The 20,540-nt window shown below is 43.4% G+C and overlaps 1 protein-coding gene across 3 annotated transcripts in view; it reads left to right on the top strand.

The window, feature by feature from the left end:
- The window catches only part of PDE8B (phosphodiesterase 8B), a 157,480-nt gene extending 140,537 nt beyond the window's left edge, over positions 1-16,943 (top strand). The window contains exons 13-22 of one of the 3 annotated variants that reach the window (XM_066602851.1): positions 644-720; positions 2,131-2,295; positions 2,484-2,529; positions 4,431-4,566; positions 5,552-5,750; positions 7,403-7,620; positions 7,721-7,856; positions 9,682-9,849; positions 13,315-13,444; positions 15,087-16,943. In XM_066602851.1, coding sequence (XP_066458948.1) covers positions 644-720; positions 2,131-2,295; positions 2,484-2,529; positions 4,431-4,566; positions 5,552-5,750; positions 7,403-7,620; positions 7,721-7,856; positions 9,682-9,849; positions 13,315-13,444; positions 15,087-15,202 — 1,391 coding nt within the window. In that variant the 3' untranslated portion in view covers positions 15,203-16,943. The remainder of the gene's footprint in view (positions 1-643; positions 721-2,130; positions 2,296-2,483; positions 2,530-4,430; positions 4,567-5,551; positions 5,751-7,402; positions 7,621-7,720; positions 7,857-9,681; positions 9,850-13,314; positions 13,445-15,086) is intronic. The other 2 variants (XM_066602850.1, XM_066602849.1) reach the window with 2 other exon arrangements.
- The last annotated feature ends 3,597 nt before the right edge of the window (positions 16,944-20,540 follow it).

Genomic DNA, 20,540 nt, shown 5'->3' with positions numbered 1-20,540 from the left:
AGCAGCCTAAGGCCTCATGCCCACGGCCGGGTTGAATTCCGACTGCAAAATCTCGCAGCGGAATCAGACCCTTTGCCCCCCCAGAGACCCTATGCTCACCTGTCCAGATATGCGGCGTGTGTCTCAGCTGGCGCGCATGCGCAGTGTAGGGCATGACGCAAATTAACGGTGATTTCAAAACTGAGACTTTGTAATTGCCGCGGATCGGATGGCTTCCATTGACTGCAATGGAAGCCATCCGTGCGATTTTCCATGCTGCGATTCTTCCTTCCTTCCTCTCGAAAATCGCAGTGGATTTCCGCTCATGGGCAGGGAAGAATTTTTTAACATGGCATGTCTATGGATGGACATTGCTGCAGAATTAGCAGCAGGCGTCTGGCTGCGAATTCTGCAGCAATAATCCATCCGTGGGCAGTGGACCTAAGTGGTTCCAAGGCAGAGGAATGTAAATAAATAGCCTGTATTTGATATATTTGTCAATTAGAAACTGTTACATTTTTCGTATAAAGTTATGCAGATTTCTCCGTTGTCATTTATGCTACATCATAGTAGACAGTTGTTGTCTAATAACGAATGGCGGAGGGAATGATTTAATGGAAAGCTCTCTTATACTATAATAAGTGGTACATTTTACTTTGTGCAGCTGCAAGTTTTCAGAATCACAGATGCTCTTCGATGGCCCGGATTCATACTATGACCATAGAGGCCCCAATAACAAAGGTAATTTCATTCATTTGTATTGCTCAATGATTTTATACTCCTTTAACAAACAGCAAATGTTGGTTTTGTAGGGAATGAAAGAACAAGCTGTTTGGCCAGCACAGATTTCACGGTGTTCCCTTACCCGTAATATTCGTGTTACAACACCTTCCATTAATGGGACAGAATTTAGCAAACAGTGACAAATATTATAGACCAAATGATCATTGCATTAGGAACAATTGGCACATGACATCAGTAACATGGTACCATGTGATGGACACGTCATGATCTGCTCCCAGATAATGTGCCGACCTCTCCTCGGGGGTTGCAGAAAACAACATTTGACAGTGGTGCCATGGTGCCTTGAGTAACTTGGACCGCGGGGAGATTGTTGGTGCCCAGAGCTGTGGTGCCAGCATTTCTGAAACAGTTGCACTTGTTGACGGTTCCCAATCCACAATATCAAGAATGTACCAAGACTGGTTGAAGCATGGACAGACATCTGACAGATCACACAGTGGCAGGACATGTACGGCTTAGCCTAGAGGCAAGCGTTGGGTGACACATCTGGTATCTCAGCCATGATGTGGCACAGTGCACCAACTGACCCAGCAGTACAACAGTGGAAAAGTTAGACAAATTTTGACTATGTACCTTATGTCGACTGGAGTTCAATAGCTGAAGACCGACAAGGGTGCTCCTGATGACCCCACATCATTGCTAACAATGCCTTATATGGGCCAAGGAAAAACGTCAATGCATTTGGACACATGGCAAAAGTGACAAGTCCCACTTCTTGCTGAATGATATAGATGGTCGGGCCAAATGTAGCATAAACAGCATGAAGCCGTATCCCATAGGTGCACCTTGGTGGTGGCAGTGTCACGGTATGGGTAGCATCTTCCTGGCATGGTCTTTGGTCATCATAGCACAGTTCTTGAATGGTGAGCACGACAGGGACCTGTTAGCCGACCATCTGCACCTATATCTTCAGGAAGTCTTCCCCAACCACAGTGCCAACTTTTAACAGGACAATGCTCAGTGTCATCAAACTGCCTTACCCCAAACTCACTGGATTCTAACCCCACTGAACATTTGGGATATGCTGGTGAGATCTGATCCTACATGTTTGTATAATGTGCACAACTGACGGAGCTGCTGCAGCGGGCATGGGTGGAGTTAAGTACAGAGGATATTCACCAACTTGTGGAATCTGTTCCCCAACATCTGAAAGCTGTGACTACCCAAGAAGGTGGACCGGCCCGTTATTGAGTAGATGTTCCTATTGCAGTCATCGTTCGGTGTATGTGTCAGTAGCAAATTTGCTGTCATGACATTGACATGTTTACCCTAGTGATAAGGAATAACATGCAAAGATCAGTTGTAGGTACCCAAACCTAAGATGTTCCTATCTCTGCTGCGTTACAGGTCATCAATATAATAAACACAGCTCAGGAGAACAGTCCTGTGACGGTGGCGGAAGCCTTGGACAGAGTTTTAGAAATATTAAGGACTACCGAGCTCTATTCTCCACAGCTGGGAACCAAAGACGAAGATCCCCACACAAGTGACCTTGTAGGAGGTCTGATGTCTGTAGGTACAGTTTATTACCTCCAACATGGTTGTTCTTCCTCAGTCCTATTAGATAGTTACTTGCCCTGTATGTTCAGGCTGTTGTGTTGTCAGCTTGCAGTGAATGTTTTACCTAAGAAAGTGAAGACACAGAACTTATGACAACATGTGAAACTATATAATAATGGCAATAAAACATATTATTTCAGGATGGTTTGCGAAGACTTTCAGGAAATGAATACGTTTTCTCAAAAAGTAAGTTTTCTATCATGCTGTATTTTGGGCAGATGTTATAGTATTTTAGCCTAGTTGGAACATAGTCAGACATGAAAAACAGCAACAACGCCATCTAGTGGTCAGCTAAAATACAACAACAGAAACTGGAATTTACATTGAAGGATTATGTTTAGCAATAGTTTGCTTGTAAATAAGAATATTAGTTCACCATGGAGAATTTTATACAGAACTCTCAGGTGCAATGTACACCGTATTTTGCAGCTCTGTAGAACATCTTAAACATACTGCAATTCTGTTGTGTTTGCATTAAGAGGTTTTGCAGCAGCTGGTGCATACAGTATTGTATGCCCTGGCTGATGGGAGAACCTTCCTGACAAGACAAGGAGGCATCATATCAGTCAGTCAATGATATACTGTACATCTCTCTTCCCCCATTCTTCAGAAGCTGATATATTTTATAAAGTGAATGTTAAAGGGGATGTCCAGTTGCAAACTACCGATGGCTTATTCTCAGGATAGGTCATCAATAGTAGATAGACTAGGGTCTGTCGCCTGGGGCATCTACCGATCAGCTGTTCTCTGAGTTGACGTGCTTATTTACTCATTGCTGCAGGAAGCAGACAGCTACGTTCTTACTGAAGTGGCCTGGATTGGTATTGCAGGCCACAATCGCATTAAAGTGAATGGACTGTAATACAAAGTCTAGCCACTGCAGTGAGAACAGAGCTGTCTACTTCTTGCTGAAATCAATTAGGTGCATAAGCACAGCAGCCCAGAAAAGAGCTGATTGGCAGAGCTCCTAGGTGACTGACCACTACCGATTTACTATTGATCAGTAATTTATTAATATACAGGATGTCTATAGAAATATCTATTCAGGGTCAAAAGAGATCTTTCCAGCATTGCAGGAGGGTACATGTGTGGAGATGCTTGTTCCAGTGCAAAAATAAAGGCCCATTTACACGCCACAATTATCGCTCAAAAATCGTTCAAACGATGGCATATGAGCGATAATCGTTGCATGTCAATGCTGCCATTTAAGGTGAGCTTAAAATCCATTGTTCAGCTGGAGAGAAGATAATAGAGACGGCACGCTGTGTTCTGCACAGGAGTTGGAGATTACATTGTATTCAGCTTAAAGCCCGTGCAAGAACAAAGAAGTTGTGTGCAGAGCTCAGACCACATGCTGTGCTCTGCAAACAGGCCTTTTTACACGCAAATAAAGCTGATAAAGTGCTAATGGACATTAGTGTCCATTAACACTTTATGCAAAACAATCGCTAAAACTGTCAATCTTTGAATCGTTTGATCAATTATCTTTGCGTATAAATGGGCCTTAACCAAAGGCAACCAGTTTAAGACAGATTAGCATAACAATGCATTTATTCATTGGTGGCAATTAAAAATGCCAAGAATGAATTAATACAATCAGTGAAATAAACTTAATCAGTCAGTTCAAAGGTCCTCTGCCAATCACACACAGAGCTGAACAAGAGTCGGAAGTGAGGAGGATACGTATCTAGTCTGGTCTGGGGACTGCATAAACTTAGGGGGTCTGGTCTGGGGTCTGAAATTAATATAGGGGATGTGGAATAGGAATATATTTAGGGGTCTTGTCTGGGGTATGATATAAATATAAGGGGGATGGGCTATAAATATATTTAGGGGTCTGACATGTCTGGCTATGCTGTTTGCATAACTTCCATTGACTTCTATGGGTCTTAAAGAAAAAAGCCAAGGAAGGCTTGCTCTGCTTTTCGCGTTAGACCAGATTAAATTATTCCTGACATGGAAACGTAGCATTCAGAGGGACAAATTCATAACAGAAATATGTGGCTTAGTCACGGATTTATGCCTCATAGTTATCCAAGATCTGTTGTCGCAGGCCACCATCTTACGTCTTCTATCGATTGTTCTAGATATACACCACAGCCATAGTCACCTTTCCGTGCCAATAACCATTAATGACGTTCCACCTGGAATAGCGCAGTTACTGGACGATGAGGATTCCTGGGACTTTAACATATTTGAATTAGAAGCTGTTACACATAAAAGGTAAACGTGGTGATAACACGATAGACGTTATCTGTATACCGCTGATATAATAAGACAATATGTTCCACTAATAGGCAGAATTGGATGAACGTACTCATTCACAAGTGTATTTGCGCTGTGAATAGAACCCATTGATTTCATTGGGTTCATTCACATGCATGTATTTTTTCATGCAATGTGCGATTGTGTGAAAAATTATGTGTCATGCCCTATTTTAGTACGTAGGAGCCCATTGAAACCTGCATATTCACTGCGTAATTACAAACAAAATCATTGCCATTTCGTACTTTCTTTTTTGTGCGCAGAAAAACACACTGGAGTGGCTGAATTACGCAGGCAGAAGAGCTTATCAGTCGCGTAAATATGCAGTGTATTTACACAGCCGAAATGCGCTTGTGCCTGTGTGAACCGGCCCTCACACCCTATATTACTAAGGCCGCCTGCACACGGGCGGATTTTCATTTCGGAATCCGGAGCGGGCGTCTGCCTCCAGATTCCGCAGCAAATATCGCTCGTAGCATGCTATAGAAAAATTATTCATCATGCACACGAGCGGGAACCAATTGCGGTTTCCGCTTGCAGATGAAAAATCACAGCATGCTCCACTTTTGCGTGGATTCAGCCCGGACGGCTTTCCGCCGGAAAAGCAGGAGTTTAATATTAAAAAATCTGTACTGTGAATGTCCAATGGCTCGCCGTGCGGACCATCTGCAATGGGAGGGTTGGGACGGGGCAGAGCTAAGTTCCACCCCATTCCGCCCCCTCACATTGCAATTAGTGGCAAGGAGCGGAGACGGGGGCGGGAGCTCAGTACACCGCTCCCGGCCCCGGCCCCCTCCCACTGCAGAGAGGGACAGCGTATATCGTCCGGGTTTTCATGCCTGGTCGATATACGGGCGTCTGAATAAGCCCTTAGTTTGAAATACTATAAGTTGCACGAGATAAAGAAAAGTTCTCTCCAATGGCTTGTAACTTTTGTTTTTAGGCCACTAGTTTATCTTGGTCTGAAAATATTTGCTTGTTTTGGTGTCTGTGAATTCCTGAACTGCACAGAAGCGACCCTGCGGTCCTGGCTGCAAGTTATCGAGGCCAACTATCATGCATCTAACTCCTACCACAACTCCACCCACGCAGCGGATGTTCTTCACGCCACGGCTTATTTCCTTCAGAAGGAGAATGTGAAGGTACGGAACTTAGATTTATCTTGCCTACTGAATGTGTGAAGGTCTGCAGTGGGGGCTTGACAGAGCGAGATCATGGCATAACTGGAGAAACTGAACACTAATCAGTGTCCTCCCATAAGTCGTAATTATACTTTAAGACCACTTAACATATCAAAGTATTCTACTGGCCTCATGTCCATCGTCTGAGAGCAGCACAAGGTAGGGCCAAGCACTCTGATTACAGTGATATATCTGCTGTGTGTATGCAGTAGTTTTGGAGGAACATGCCTTTTATCAGTAGCAGCACATATGTAAAAGATTACAGGAAGTAGTCCTAAATATTCATGAGCTGCAGCTAGCTGCACCCACCGCGCCACCCAGCCACTAATTGACTGTTATCTAGTTATTACTGTGCATAGAAAGAGAGCTGCCAATCAATGGCTGTAGTGTGGGGTGGGCAGGACTATTGAATATGGAGGGCTTGCCCTTTGCGTCCGGGTGCTACTAATAAAATACAAGTTTCTCTCAAACTACCACACAAATATTACACAGCAGATATATCACTGTAATCAGCTGCTATTAGCTTATTCCTCAAAGAGAGCTGCAGAAAGTTGATGACAGATTCCCTTGACAAAGTTAAGTCAGACTTATTTAAAAGTGATCATGTGATCTGTGTATTTCCCATAGGGTTGCCACTTGGCCAGGAAACCACCGGCCTGGCTGGTAATGTAGTCTGGAGGCCAATCTGGTATTTATTTTTTACCAGCCATATCAATTGCTGATAAACATACTAACCTGGTGTGAGCACCTCTGGCCGGGCAGCAAGTATATTATAAAGTGCTAGAACAACTCTGAAATTGCCCATGCGGGATGACAATACACCGCTCAGAGAGGATCCCCACTTCTCCCCTGCTGTCTGCGCTGCATACAGTATGTGCAGGAACGCAGATGATGGGGAAAGGAGTGAAGATCTTCTCTGACCACTGAAGCAGCATCCTGACCAGAACTTGAGTAAGTTATAGCACTTGATGATATGGGCACATAGAGGGGGCTCTATTACTACTGCGGCCTCTATTATTTCTAGAGCTACTAAATGGGACCCTGTTACTGCTGTTCTGCCAGGGCCACTAAAGGGGGCATTAATACTACTAGGGCCAGTGGAACAACAAAGGTAGCCCCTAACCACACCATTAAAAAATGCCCCCTTTGACCTTGGCTAGTATATTTCAATTTTGGGAGAAGAAAGAAAAATCTGGGCAGAGCGTCTTGAAGAGGTGCCCAGATATGGATGGCATGCTGGATTTGAAGAGCTGTGTAATTGGAAGTGAGAAGAGGTGCTGCTGGCCTAGTACGCTGGAAGACCAATGGTCAGATTAGCGCGTATTGGAATGGCGAAGAAAAAAAACAAATAGCACTCTGGCTCGACTTATAATCAGTTGTTGACTTGGATGAAAATAAAATCAACGGTGTGTAGAATCCAATGATGCTTTATTTAGACTAGCAATGTCAAAAAGGTGGCAACCCTTATTTACTGCCTGCCAACTATCTTCAAATTCAGGGCATAAATGCTCCAGCCGGGTAAACACTTGGGCACACAACGGGCCATTGGGTTGTATAATTGCTCATTTCTATCTGCTTCGTGTTGCCATCTGACTACATGATTCTCTCCTTAGGCAAGTCTTGATCAGCTGGACAAAGTAGCTGCTTTAATAGCTGCCACAGTACATGATATAGACCACCCCGGTCGCACCAACTCTTTTCTTTGCAATGCCGGCAGTGAATTAGCCCTTCTTTACAACGACACCGCTGTCTTAGAAAGTCACCATTCTGCACTGGCATTCCAGCTCACGGCAAAGGAAGGCAAATGCAATGTTTTCAAGAACATGGACCGGTATGTTACATTACATCTTATTGGGTTATCAGTGTGCTGCATTCGACTTCTCTTCTGTAAAACTGCATTTCTTTGAATATCACTGTCTTCTCTTCTTCAGAACCCAGTATCGAACCTTACGTCAAGCCATAATTGATATGGTGTTAGCTACAGAGATGACCAGACACTTTGAGCATGTGAACAAGTTTGTGAATAGTATCAACAAGCCTATTGCTTCTGAGGAGAACAACTCAAATGTAAGACAAAGTTAGAATTAGCAGCTAATTATGTCACATTTCTTGTTTTTACACAACAGAAGATAAACTTTGTGAAGTAACGTATGGTGATGAATAGATGTATTGTATGGACGTGTCCGATGTTGCCGCTGCCAGGCAAAATTCGGGACTAGCAAATCCCTAGATGTCTTGATGTAAGGTCAAGGAAACAAACTCGATAAGTGAACAGTGTAGTACAACATAGTTATCAGCAAGAGGAATACCATGTAACAAAGGACCCACTTACACACAAAGATAATCACTCAAAAGATGGCTTTTGGGTGGATTCACACGAACGTATATCGGCTCGGTTTTCACGCCGAGCCGATATACGTTGTCCTCATGTGCAGGGGGTGGAGGCTGGAAGAGCCCAGGAGCAGAAACGCAGCTCCCGCCCCCTCTCCACCCCTCTGCACTATTTGCAATGGGGAGCGGCAGAACGGGGGCGGGGCTAATTCCCAGAACTTAGCCCCGCCCCCGTTCCGCCTCCTCTCATTGCAAATAGTGCAGAGGGGCGGAGAGGAGGCAGAAAGGGGGCGGGAGCTCAGTTCCTGCTCCTGGGCTCTTCCAGCCTCCCCCCTCTGCACACGAGGACAACGTATATCGGCTCGGCGTGAAAACCGAGCCGATATACGTTCGTGTGAATGCACCCTTCGAGTGATCATTTTGTATGAACTACTAATTGGTACTAATGCCAATTAGCAGCTTATTAATGCGCGTGAGCCGTGGGAGCTGTATTCAGAGAACAGCGGGTGCTCTGCTCTCTGAATACATTCCCTTTGTTCTGCAGCGGGGCTGACAGCTGAGACAATGTTATCAGCGCTGCTCGCAGAGAACACAGCATGAAGTCCCTGCTATCAGCTCTTCTGCTGAACAATGGATTTTATGCCAAACATAAAATCATCGTTCAGCAGAAGAGTAAAAGATGGGCACATTTACACACAATGATTATCGCTCAAAAGATGGCTTTTCTGTGAATTTCGAGCAATAATCGTTGTGTGTAAAGGGGCCTTAAGGGCCTTTTACATGTAAGAATTGTTCAGTTTATTGCTGGATCGTGCAAAACTGAACGATAATTGTTTAGTGTAAACATGGTCAGCAACTAAACGCTGAGCAATCCATTTGGTTATCATTCAGTTTAGGGCTCCTTTAGACAACCGTCGCTGCGTGCATAAAATACACACGCACTATGCGCAGAGAATAGAACATATTATGTCAATGGGTTTGTTCTCATGAACGTGTTTTGCGCACACAATTAAATAGGTGCTGCTCTAATTTTATGTGTATTTGTGCACCAAAGGCTCATAGAAGTCTATTGGAGGTGCTGAAATACACACTCAAAGTGCGGGGGGAAAAAAACACATCTGGACCTTATTGGGCTAATTAGCGTTTTAAACCACTGAAGGAGTGTGTCACATCTGCGTATGAACTGGCCCTGCCTGCCCAAAAAGTTCAGTCCTATGTGTGATACATGTGCAAATCAACCTCATTAACCTTGTTCATAGTGCGAATACATTGCAATAAGGCAAGCATATTTGAGCGTACACTCCTGTGAGGCCGCCCTTATGCAGGCATAGAAACCTGGCGATAATCGGCCTGTGTAAACCGGTAGTCGCTTATCTATGGAACAGCTGACCATTTACTCTGAATAGAGGTGAGCAGTCGGAAGAAATCTCTGGCGTGTATTGACTCCATTCAATGAGAGATTAGCACTACTGTGTAAAACCTCAGGCATAATGATCGTTGGGGCTATTTCTTTAAGCATTTGTATGCAAATGTATTCAAGTGACTTATGGTTTGTCTGCAGAGTGAGGGAAGTGACTGCGAATGTTCCCCCAGTACCAAAAATTCACCAGAGAATCGTGTACTCATCAAACGCATGATGATAAAATGTGCAGATGTGGCCAACCCGTGTCGTCCATTGGATATGTGCATTGAATGGGCTGGAAGGATCTCGGAGGAGTATTTTGCACAGGTATGACAGACTTGTATTCAGGGCTCATACACACAGCTGCTATAGAGGTGCATGAGCCGTCCACAATACTTTTGATTTCATGTGGAGGGTTTGATTTTTTTGTCAGATTCTATACAAACCCACCATAAACAAAAAAGTGCCATGCGCTACCGCAGGGGTCCCCAACTCCAGTCCTCAGGGACCACCAACAGGTCATGTTTTCAGGATTTCCTATAATAAGAACACCTGTGGCAATGTCTAAAGCACTGACAATAATTGCATCATTTGTGCAACACTGAGGAAATCTTGAAAACATGACCTGTTGGTGGTCCCTGAGGACTGGAGTTGGGGAACACTGCTCTACCGGACTCTACATACACAATTGCTTCTGTAAATCTTAAAGGGGTTGTCTAGGAATGGCACAAATAGGGGGCCAGCCATGCAGCCTTTGGAAACCCGTCCTTGGATGGGAGGATGCATGCGCAGACTCTAAAAATCCATTAAAACATATTACTTTTCTTACTTATGGTCAGTTTCACGCAAGTGTAGATGGGCTGCATTTCTGAGTCTGAAATATGGGTGTTTCGAAGTTCAATCAGGGGTTTACTGATCCAAGCTGTCACCATCATAGATTGGTATGATGTTGATAGTCTAAACCTCACAGTTGGGTTGACACACGCCCATAATACGGACGCAGAAATACAGCTGTGATACGCTTGTGCGTAATCGGCCCATCAGTGTAGGTAAGCATTGTCAGCCAGCATCTCTGTGGTCATGTTGGGTTTCCATTCTTTAACACGAAGGTAGAACCACCAGATTGGCTGAGGATGATCTGCAGCATTGTACGGTACCAGCAGTGTGGATTGGATTTTAAGAGGTTCTATCCATACGCTGTGGTAAAAATCATCAGCCTAACTTGACCTGCATTCCATATTTTAGATCCGTTGCATATCAGATCAGTTTATGTTGCAGATTTCCAGCACGGATTTCAACACTTTAAATGAAGGGGTGAAAATTAAGTCAAGTCAAAAGTCACAGTGCCTGGAGATTTTGATTAATATTAGACCTGTGTCACACGAATGTATTTCGCAGAGTTTTGCGGATGCAATACACAGTGAATAGCACCCATTGATTTCAATGGATTCATTTACATAAGCGTATTTTGCACGCGCATTTTTTTGTGCAGCATTCTCCATTGTACCGTGCATTTGCACCTGTGCTTGCCCTCACACATCCACTTGCATACGAAAATAGCACATATTGAACTAATTAACTTAATTGCCCATTACAATGAATGAGAGCATGGTTGCATTCTTTTGTACATGCAAAAAGTACAGTGAAAAAGCACATGCGAATACACAATGCCCAATGTGTAAATGCGTGCGTAATTGTGCATTCACCCATGTGACACTGGCTTTATTTATTTTTAAGCGCCATTAAAATGCTGTACAAATGAAAAATGGGAGTTTAACTATATTACACTACATACACTCTTTGTCAAAAAAATCCAGTCCCTAGAAGAAGTTATTCTTTTCTGCAAAACTCGGCATGCAGTTCCATCTCAGGCAGATACATAAATGATTAGAGTTGCGCAGTGATTAGATGACCGGTCTTGCTACCTGAGGTCCTAAAAGTGGTTCCCCACTTGGCCTATAAAAGGCTCTCAGAGGCTCCTTGTGTGTAGTGATCTCTTTTCCCGCTTGTGTAGTGCTTGTTGATCACTAGATGTCTCTACGATGCAGAGAAGAGATTTCACCAGTTATCAGAGTTTGAGAGGGGGTGAATTATTGGAATGCGAGAAGCTGGATGGTCTTAGTGATGAATTCCCCTCCACCTGGGCCGTTCTGGCCAGACTGTTAGGAGGTGTTGGGACCAGTGGATGTGTGAGGGGTACACAAGGCTACCAGGCTCAGGACTCCCTTGACAGACCACAAGTAGAAAGAATTGTCTGATCATCTGGCAACTGTGCCCCCTCTGCTAGATTGATGGTCGGGGGGGGGGGGCTATCACATATGACAGTCAGTCACTGCTAGTATTAGTACGAGGGACAGTGACATCACAGCGATATGTTGAGGACATCCTGCACCCACGTGTTGCATCTCGTGGTAGGGCTTCCAAGAGGCATTTTCCAGCAGAATAATGCTCGGCCGCAGGACTGTCTTCACAACATTGTCGCACTTCTGTGTCCTGCCCAGTCGCCAGACTTATCGCCATTAGAACACGTATGGGATGAGATACAGCTTGCGCAACAGGGTACTAGAGCCTTCATGTCCACCCGTATTACATCTTGCATCCAACCTAGAGGTTGTACAACAGGATACTAGATCCTCCAGGCCCACCCAAATCACATCATGTATCCAAGCTAGAGGTGGGTACAACAGGATACAAGAGCCTCCATGCCCGCCTGTATCACATCTTGTACCCAAGCTAGAGGTGTTACAACAGGGTACTAGAGCCTCCATGCCCACCCGTATCACATCTTACATCCAAGCTAGAGGCAGTACAACGGGGTACTAGAGCCTCTATGCCCACCTGTATCACATCTTGTATCCAAGCTAGAGACAGTGCAACTTGGTGCTAGAGCCTCCATGCCTGCCTGTATCACATATTACATGCAAGCTAGAGACGGTACAACAGAGTACTAGAGCCTTCATGCCCGCCTGTGTCACCTCTAGTATCCAAGCTAGAGGCAGTACAACAGGGTACTAGAGCCTCCATACCTGCCTGTATCACATCTTACATGCAAGCTAGAGACGGTACAACAGGGTACTAGAGCCTTCATGCCCGCCTGTATCATCTCTAGTATCCAAGCTAGAGGCAGTACAACAGAGTACTAGAGCCTCCATGCTCACCTGTATCACATCTTGTATCCAAGCTAGAGGCAGTACAACAGAGTACTAGAGCCTCCATGCCCTCCGTATCACATCTTGTGTCCAAGCTAGAGGCGGTACAACAGGTACTAGAGCCTCCATTCTGGTGTTCAGTTTTCAGGAATAAATTGTCCTATTGTAGTCACTCACTTATATCAGTGTTACAATCACACATCTAAAGTTTCATTCGATTTCGACAACTCCTTCTAGGTGCTTGATGTTTTTTGACAATGAGTGTGTATCACCACATTGCATATATAAAACGAAAGGAATGCTAAACATCTACTAAAAGACTAAAACTGATAGAGAGGGAGAGAGGACCCTGCCGTGAGGGGAAGGGAGCAGTAGACAGTAAGTTGGGTAGAAGGTGTGGATTTTGGTGTATGGAAAACCTTCTCTGTGTGGACGTGCCTAATCAGAGGTTTGGAAAATGGTAATGGATATAAAAAGAATTATGTTGGAAAGTTGCTGAATGATTTCTGTGAAAATGTAAGAATTTATAAATCACTGATGAAATGCCGCCATTACAGTTCCACTGCTGGGGAAGTTAACGGATTGCTGTATACATACAATTGTAGTAAACATTGCCGCAGTTCAATTATCTCTTTTCTTGCAGACTGATGAAGAGAAGAGACAAGGATTGCCAGTAGTTATGCCAGTATTTGATCGGAACACCTGTAGCATACCCAAATCGCAGATCTCATTCATAGACTATTTTATCACAGATATGTTTGATGCATGGGATGGTAAGAAGAGAGGCTATGAGAAAGCGTTCTTTGTATTACTCATCTTAAATGTACTTACTGTATAGATGCTCTGTGTGTCCACACAATCATGGGAAAAACTAAAGACAGCATATGTATGTTAAAGAGACTTCTATCGACACTGCATTAATCTGTTGTCTAGGCAAAGCCAAAACGGCTTTGAGTTGAGCTGCTTGAGTCAGGCTGGTTGAGCTACAGCCTTGTAAATTGGGTTGTCAGGTAGCACCTCTTTAGCTACTAGCCTATCTTAAATTTCTTAGATTTTTAGTTCCAAGTCAAAACTACAGTCAAATAAGGGCAATAAAGGATCAAAAAAAGCTTCGTAACACTCAAAACATGCCTCTGGCTTACAATAATTTACCTAATTGCGCGTGCAAGAAATTGGAAGAAATTAAAGGTGTCCTCATTAATAGTTAATCGGCACAGGTCTGCTGCTTTGGATCCCCACCAATCAGCTTTTCACTGGGTCCACTGTCAGTGCAGACAGCACTGTCAACATTGCAGCAACCCAAGTTGGTACTGCAGGCACTATTGAATACAATGGGAGCTGCGGTTGCAGTACCGACCCAGCCCACTGCAATATGGACAGACCTATCTGCTTCCAGCTCTATTTGCACAGATGGTGTCCCAGCGAACAGCTGATCAGTGGGGATCCAAGTGGCAGACATCTGCTGATCAACTGTTGATGACCTATTCCGAGGATACGTCATGAGTGATAAGGTTCCTGGACAACACCTTTAAAAGGGTTCTACAGTATTACAAAAGCATTGCTGCTTTCTTCCAGAAATATTGCCACACTTGTCCATAGGTTGTGTGTGGTATTACTACACAACCCTACAATTTTTTTTTAAGTGAATAGAGTTTGATGCGACCTCCAGGGTTATTGGGTCCAACCTCCTGCTCAATGCAGGATTCACTAAATCATCCTTGTCCAGCCTCTGTTTGAAGACTTCTATTGAAGCAGAACTCACCACCTCCCGTGGTAACCTGTTCCACTCATTGATCCCCCTCTCTGTCTAATATCTAATCTGTGTCTCCTGCCTTTCAGTTTCATGCCATTGCTTCTGGTCTTTCCTTGTACAAATGAGAATAGGGCTGATCCCTCTGCACTGTGACAGCCCTTCAGATATTTGTAGACAGGTTTCATAAAGCTGATCTGCACTATCAATGCTGTTTATGGAAAAACGCAGCAGGATTCTTTTAAGGGGTTGTCTGAATTATTATCTTTTATTTTAATCTATCCGCTCACCTCAATCTATACTTTACGAATATACTTTTTTATTTTAATCAGATAGTTTGTACCCCCTTAATTTCTACACATTTATACATCCATAAGCATAATATACTTACAACATATCATTACCCCATCCAAATAATACAATTAATGGTAACTTTCTTTAAAAAAAATCATAATCTTTCCCATCCCAAAATAGACAAAAGTTTTTCCATGTTGAAATAGGAAAGCCTGAATTAGTTTGGTTGCTATGGACAATTCCTCCATTGATGCCATTATAATATTCAAGCTACATAGCATATAGAAGATATACATGTCAAGGAGCAGGCTGTCCATAACATCTCTTCCAACGACTAGGATCCTCACTAATTGTGTCTTCCTTGTTTTCAGCTTTCGCACACTTACCCAACCTCATGGAACACTTGACAGAAAACTACAAGTATTGGAAATCATTAGATGAGTTGAAATGCAAGAGTCTCAGGTACTCATCGGACACCAACAAATAATGGACGATCGATGACCTCCCGACCTACCTGCACTGTGAACCATTTATTGGTGGTGTAATCCAGAATATGGGAAAGCTGTATTCTGAAGACAGGATGGAGCAGTTGTACGACAGAGATGTGCTGGTGGTTGGCCAGACGTCGGCACGGACATCAGATCAAAGGGAAACACTAACAATTATGGAAGCCAAAGGAATTTACACTTGGCACCAACATTGACGTTAACTGCTACCCTACTGACATCTTCACCAGCTAATCCTCACTTTGGACTGCTGATTTGCATTTTAATTGCTCTGTTATTCTTGACTAATTATCAAAGGACAATACAAGAACTATAGACTACTTCATATGGATTTTTTTAATGCCAGCTAATGCTATGTATACTGTATATCATGGGGAAAGGAAGAATGAGTGATGTTTTCCTTCCTGAATCGATACTGATCTACTATATTTGTACAGGGCTACATTCAGGGGTGTAATCAGTGACTCAGGAAGGCTTCTTAAACACTTGCCATATGGAAACCATGAATTTACATTCTATTTTCTTATCAATTTAATGTTGGGTTGACTCACACCTAAAGCTGGGGCTTTAAAGGAAGGATACCTGTTCACCGGTGTCCAGCATTCTGTATAATCCACTGCAGACATTTTGCTCTGGCTCAGCGTATCAAAATGGATAACTAATAATTTGGTTCAGCATTGGCCAAAACCATTGCTATATGGAGCCTTTTCTTAGTATCATTGTTCATTTTAAAGGGGTTTTCCCTCAATTTAAAATTGCTTCACAAGCATTCTGTACTTCCTGGTTGCTGTTGAGCGGGACATGTGACTGCTGCAGCCAATCACCAGCCACAGCAGTGATCATTTATAGCCAGTGATTGGCTGCAGCAGTCACATGTCCAGCTCAGCAGCAACCAAGAAGGAGACAGTGGTTGTGCAGCAATTTTAAGTTGCGTGAAAACCCCTTTAAGCTACAGTACAGTGGAATATTGTATCCTGCAAGCAAGTCAGTGCATTCCTGTGGACCACAGCAGTAAAACAAATAGCAAGAAATTGCAAAGTTGTACTAGGAAAAGCTTCCATGTAGCCCCAGTGTAATGCTACTCAATGCCTGATCAATTAAGTATGGCTACAGTTAACTGGAATATCCCTATTCCCTTATAGCGAGTCCAGTTACACAACCAGCTCTTCAGTATGCGGACCCTGTAAAACAGCTCCCTGTACATGTATGGGACAGGGTGATAGTATAGAAATGACAGTCATACCTGAATTTTTAGGTTTTGACTAGAGATAGGATGCCCTCACACACGCCGCATTCGTTGTCGGCTTTCCGCAGCAGAAAATCCACAGTGAATATACAGCAGATCCACACCCAAATGTTGCTGTGGAATTTGTTGCACGTAGGTTTCATCCTTTGTATTTCAAAGGCCGAAGCCCGCAGGCAAAATCCACAGTACAGACATGCTGCTGGTTTACAGTCTGCCGGAGTTTTCAAATATGCTGTGGATTCCGTATGGAAATTTTCCATTCCAAGTGGACGAATTTTCGAAATCTTGTCCACATGGCTTGTATCCACTGTGGAAGTTCCACAGCATTTACAGCATGCCTGATGGCGGCCCTAGCTTTGAATAATAGAGTCAAAAGGACATGAAATATGTCTTTACTGTCAGTCATAATTCTATAGCAATTAATCCTTATTAGTGATGAGCGAGCATACTCGCTAAGGGCAATTACTCGATCGAGCATTGCCCTTAGCGAGTACCTGCTCGCTCGAGAGAAAAGGTTTGGCTGCCGGCGGCGGGCAGGGAGCTTCGGGGGAGAGCGGTGAGGAACAGAGGGGAGATCTCTCTCTCCCTCGCTTCCCCCTGCTGACTGCCGCAACTCACCGCTCCCCCGCGCCGGCACCCGAACCTTTTCTCTTGAGTGGGCAGGTACTCGCTAAGGGCAATGCTCGGTCAAGCAATTGCCCTTAGTGAGTATGCTCGCTCATCTCTAATCCTTATGGGTATGTTCACATATTGTGGAAATGCTACGGATTTTCTATCCAGATTTAACCCTCTCCAATCCACTGTCTGACGTCTAAAGACATTATGATTTAAGGCTGTACAGCTCTGATGTTGGAAGACGTGCTTCGGGGTTCTCTTACTGTATATTGCCAGCCTCTGTGCTGCTGGAGCCTATCCAATGTGTCACCTCATGCAGTACTGGCTTTAGCCAGCAGATAGCGCCGTTGTATAACAGCAGAAAAAGAGTAAGTCCCCTAGGAAAACCAGAATACAAATTGGATTGGAAAGGGTTAATTATTATATAATTATTTATATATATAATAAATACCAACAAATCTCATCCACATGCGAAAAGTTCCACTCAGAAAGGGACATGCAATGTGGATTTTAAATCCACATCATATCAACTCTTTCTGTGGATTTTCACAGCAATGTTTGCAATGCATAGGGTGAAATCCACAGAATCCTGTGGATTTGCTGCGAAGTTACAGCAAAATCCGTACCATGCGGACATACCCTTATAGATTAGGTTAATCTGATGAGAGGCATAATATATTACTAGTAGATAATTATAATAAAAGCAGGAAGTTCAATCTGGTTACAAGTTAAGACGAGGCGACGTTTCCACATCACTGGGGTCCTTTCGTTTCTGTACAGATCTCCACTGACTCTAGTTTTCTAGCTGTAACATTGCAGTATATAGGTATATTTAAGCTAATGTTTATTTTCCTGGAAGACTTTAGATCTGCATTTATATTGTCACAGTGACTTTATAGGAATATTCTAGAATCTTTCTGAATTCTTACTGCAGGGACTGAAGTAACGTTATTATGCTTGATAGAGTAGATTATATGCCACCCTACGGCGTGGCTTTATATTTGGAGGACACATAATCTGTATTCAGTGTTATAAGGGCTAAACATTTAATATCAGACATTTTTTTTCCAGCTGCACCGTAATTCTAAAATCTGAAAAGTATGAACATAAAGATACTTTTCCTCATTATATATTGGATTGTGTGGTCAGTATAGCCGATGTATGGTCTGTATTTCACCAAGCCGCGAAGGGACATGGACCTCTCAGGATAACGAAGCGAATAGTGACGACTTCTTGTTCATCACCCATGTTGTTGACTGTGAACAACTGTTTCTTACATTTACTCCTAAGCAACTAATTGAACAACGGTTGTACTGTGTCAAGTCATCCTAAGGGTCCTTGTAGAAAAGACCATTTATCGTTTTGAACGAGCAAATGATGTCACCCATAGCTCATTCGCTCTCGTGGAGCCTGTTTAGACAGACGGACACATCGTTGACTCGTTAAAGCGAGAATCAGTCAGTCTTTCACATTTGCTGTATATGTAAATGTGAAAGACTGAACGAGTGATGTTTATACTGAACGATAATGATGATTTTTATGCCTGCAGAAAATGAAGGTCGAACTAAAAATGAACGATTCTCGTTCTGTCTAAAAGCACTTTAACACAGGACATTCGACACATTTATGTTATTATTTGCCATGTGCTTAACGGGGGTCGTATCAAAATTAGCTTTTATCACCTATCCACAAAATAGGTGATAAAAGTCTGATTGGTTGGGGTTCTCACCACCCATCAATCCCAAGAACCGCAGCCCAGTGTCCCCCTCTGCAAGGTCACTGACCTCCGCAGTTGTAAAGAGATTTAATGGAGCAGTCAAGCATGCAGAGTGCTGCTCCACTTACCTTTCTGTACGCCCCATTGAAAATAATAGAGCAGCACTGTGCATGTGCGACCGCCGATCCTTTCAATTTTTATATCACTGTGCGGTAAGTGCATAGGTGATAACAGTTAATCTTGTTACAACCTCTTTAAAGGCCAAGTTGACCAAGATTAGAAAAAACGGAGACTTAGCTGCAATACCTACACAGTCCATGGACAAAAGGGGCACTGTCTATGGAGAAAAAAATAATCCTGATCCTGGAGAACCACTTTAATAAGTTGCATAACCATATCAAAGTGCACCTCCAGTTATATAGAAGTGCAGGATTGTGCAAAATAGTCATTTTTCTAAATACATTGCACAGCAGATTCTGCTTCTAAATAGCAGCACAGCTCGGTAGAATTACGTTACTTTCTACAGTAGTGACTCCTCTGCTAGAAGCCTAGGAGACAGCAAGACACTATCTTCTATATCTACATAGAGCACGGGGCACAACCAATTAGAAGCAGAATCTGCTATATATGCAATTTTTGGGGAAAACGATTATTTTGCACAGTCCAGCACTATACTCGTTCTACAATATAATTGGGTTTCCTTTCAAAACAAAAATGGCTGAAATTAGGAGAACACTTACCTCCTGCTGGTATCCAATCCCATTTTTGATCAATAAAAGGTACCATATAGAAGATTTGCTGCAACCTTTGATATGAGCACATAAGCAGGTTCTTAATATGTACACATGGATGAGGTTTCCTGAGTTGATCCCTGGTGGATGAAGATCCTGTCTGTTAAACCAAGGAACACAAGTAGAGATCAAGCCTTGGACAAAAAAACCCTCCGTAACTGTCCATAGTGCACACTCTTATCTCATACTCACTCTATGGTCAATTCCATAGGCAGCCATTCACCCTATGAGTTTCTATTTAAAAGATAGCCCAAAAGCAGCACAAGCCTCCTAATCTAACAGGACAGATGGCCGTTGACTTCCGTTGTAAACAATAACCGTACAGTATACTTTTTTTACTGTGTTGCTCTGGCATAGGAAAGAGCAGCAGACTATACTTTATTTACAGTGAAAACGGACCCAGTGTATATGAAAAAAGGAGACACGCTTTTAGGTGGCCTATGAACACATTGGAGCCCGAAACGAGATGTAAACCAAATTTAGGAATGGTAATATTATCTGGGCTCTAAGCATGACCATCCACAGAACTGACCGGGCCATATAGCTAAATCCCCCAATGAGAGCTTCATTTAAGGCAATATCATCATACCTTTCTACACAGACTAGCCCCTATAGAAATTGTCAGCTACTACACTGGTATATCATTATGCCATTTTTAGAACATGTTTGACATTTTTCTTTTTGGAACTTAACTAAGGCTGCCTGTCCACGGGCGTTGCGGTATCCCCCGGCGGATCTCTGCCGCCCGGGAGCAGAAGCCTGCAGACGGATCTTTGCGGTCAGCCTATCTGACAGACAGGCTGACCGCGGAGAATCGTGACAATTCGCAGCATGCTGTTTTTTTTTCCGCCTGCGAGCGGAGAATGATTCTCCACTCGTGGACAGGAGGCTGCGCTTTCCATAGCAACGCTATTATCGCCGCAGGGAACACAATGCAAAAACGCCAGTGG

This window comes from Eleutherodactylus coqui, chromosome 5 (genome assembly GCF_035609145.1).
Source record: "Eleutherodactylus coqui strain aEleCoq1 chromosome 5, aEleCoq1.hap1, whole genome shotgun sequence".
In the NCBI taxonomy this organism is placed as follows: domain Eukaryota; kingdom Metazoa; phylum Chordata; class Amphibia; order Anura; family Eleutherodactylidae; genus Eleutherodactylus; species Eleutherodactylus coqui.
This window is presented reverse-complemented; position numbering and strand designations above follow the sequence as displayed.